We start from the raw sequence: 2,239 nt of genomic DNA on the forward strand, positions 1-2,239 counted from the left end.
TTGGTAATTCACTCTCAGGAGAGGTTTGCCCACCCTGCTCAGGGTCAGTGATGCCTTTTTTCCTCTTCCAGAGCAATGCTCAGGGTCTCACAGTGCTTGTGTTACCGGATTGCACGCTACCTGTTCAGGCTGCTCCGCAGAGAGGAGGCTCGCTGGGAAGTCTCTGCCATGGCATTCTTTGTTGAGGTGAGCCTGATGGCAAGTGCTGCCTTGCTGAGCTGCCTCCCTCCATTCTGCCCTGTTTGACACACAGCTGTGGAGGGAATTGCAGTTTGTGAAGCTGGGGCAGAGGGTGGGCTCTGCTGTGTGCCCTTGGCCCCTTGCTGCTGGAGTCAAGCCTGCTTCCTGCTTCAGCTTCACATTTTCAAGATTCTTTTGCCTATCTATATGCAGTGCCTGAACATGATGGAAGGACAGAAAGCAAATAACTTTCTGCCTGTATTTCAGCAACATATTATGCCACAAACACCACATATGACCACTGTCACTGCTCTGTATGTTTCAGCTCCTGCCTTGCCTTAACATAAAGGAATGGGATGAACGCATCCTGCAACTTTTCCCAATCTACCTCAGGAGAGATTGCAGAGAGATGCGTCTCCTGCTGCTCAGATGCCTCCTGGTGCTCTGCAAGAGACCCTCTATGGTAAGAAGCAGACAGCTGGCTGAAGCTGTGCTGGCCATGTGGGGCTGGGTAACACAGTAGTTTGGACTTGTCTGGGCTTCAGGAGCTGTGTCACCTGCTGCCAGAATTCCTGACTCCCCATTCAGCCACCAGAGTCCTTCAGAACAGGCCTCGGGCTTCTTGGTTCTGAGGCAGTAGCGTGGGATTGAACTGCTGGAGTGGTTTTGGCAATGCAGCCTTTGATGGCTTCAGAACATTGCATTGTGCTCCATGCAGGCCAACACTATCCTGGCCTTGACTGAAAGCCTCACAGAGGTACTGAAGGATAAAGATGGAGAGGTGATGGGCATGACCCTTTCTGTGCTCAGCGAGGTGCTCCGGGACACAGATGTGCCAATTGCCAGTTCCACTGCTGTGCAGCTGGCTGAGGCACTCCTGCCACTGTTTGAGAACGTAAGGCTCTGTGCCTCCTGCCAGGGGCACTGGGTGCTGCCAGGAAACTTTATACCTGAGGAATTTCAGGCCCATGCTCAGGTGGGCCTGGAGAAGCTGGTGCTGAAGTCTTGCCCTCTTCATTTACACTAGGACACTAGCCATGTGCAGCTCCTCTCCATTCGCCTCTTTCAAGTGCTAATGGAGTTGGTAGAAGAAGACGGAAAAAAGCTCCTGGAGAAGAATGTGCGCCAGAGCCTGTTCCTACTGTTCTGCCACGTGCATGATGAGAACCAGTGTGTGGCACAGGTGAGGACTTCTGAAATGTTGGTGTCCATGTTGGCGGTGACTCAACTGCCTCCTGTGCTCCTGTCTCTTCCTGCTCTTAGCTACAAAGCAGCAATTCTGGGGAACCTCTGTTTTCCTGTCCTGGCAGCACCAGATGCCTGAGATGGGGGTTGACCCATCGCTTTACCCAGGCACCAAACCCACTGATGTACAAGTTTCCCAGATGCTGCATATTCCCACTAAGGGTCAGGAAAGGCCAGGAGCCTTGTCAAGGTATAAGGGATGCAGGTCCTGTGCCCTCATCAGTGGTTCCATCTCCTGGTATCTGCTGCTCTATAGGCTTTTTGGGAAACTCTGCTTCAAGCTAACACGTTCCTGCAGGAGAGGAAGCTCGAGCAACTGTTGGAAAAGACATGGAGCGTTGACAAGTGCCTGGTGAGGATAGATTCAAAGCCCCAGACTCATCCTGGGGACTCAGAATCCCTTTTAAGGCCAGCACAGTGTTGTAGAAAAGGAAACATTTCTCGTGGGAAGCTGGGGAAATGCCATGCTCTATCAGTAATCCAGTTCCATGCTATGTCTCCTCCAGGTGCCAAGCATTGTGAGGGACATGTACCAATGGCTCACATTCATCATGGATGTGTCTGCTGAGCACAGACTGGACAAGAGCCTTCAGGAGATGAGCCTTACACAGTCTCATGACGTGGTGGTGACTATTCTGCGCTGCGCCCCATCATGTGACAGGTATGAGGTTTATCTGCTTTGAGTGCTGAGGACTCACAAGCGATTAGAGCTCATCTGACCCATGACTCCTCTGTTTCCCTGTTGTGCCATGTCAACTGTACCCTCCAGGGCACCATTACTTGCCTGCCTGCTACCTGCAGGGGCAGGCTCACT

General features: G+C 52.2%; 1 protein-coding gene across 1 annotated transcript; it reads left to right on the forward strand.

Annotated features, from left to right (window-relative positions):
- Positions 1–71: 71 nt before the first annotated feature.
- On the forward strand, positions 72–2,086 carry LOC113942185 (the record flags this gene model as incomplete). Its single annotated transcript, XM_027633324.1, has 6 exons — positions 72–186; positions 506–643; positions 899–1,075; positions 1,208–1,363; positions 1,682–1,777; positions 1,932–2,086. Coding segments are annotated over 6 exons (837 nt in total), but the record flags the coding sequence as incomplete, so codon positions are not given.
- Between the last annotated feature and the right edge of the window lie 153 nt (positions 2,087–2,239).

This window comes from Corapipo altera, unplaced genomic scaffold, assembly GCF_003945725.1.
Source record: "Corapipo altera isolate COAL_440 unplaced genomic scaffold, ASM394572v1 98155, whole genome shotgun sequence".
Lineage (NCBI taxonomy): Eukaryota > Metazoa > Chordata > Aves > Passeriformes > Pipridae > Corapipo > Corapipo altera.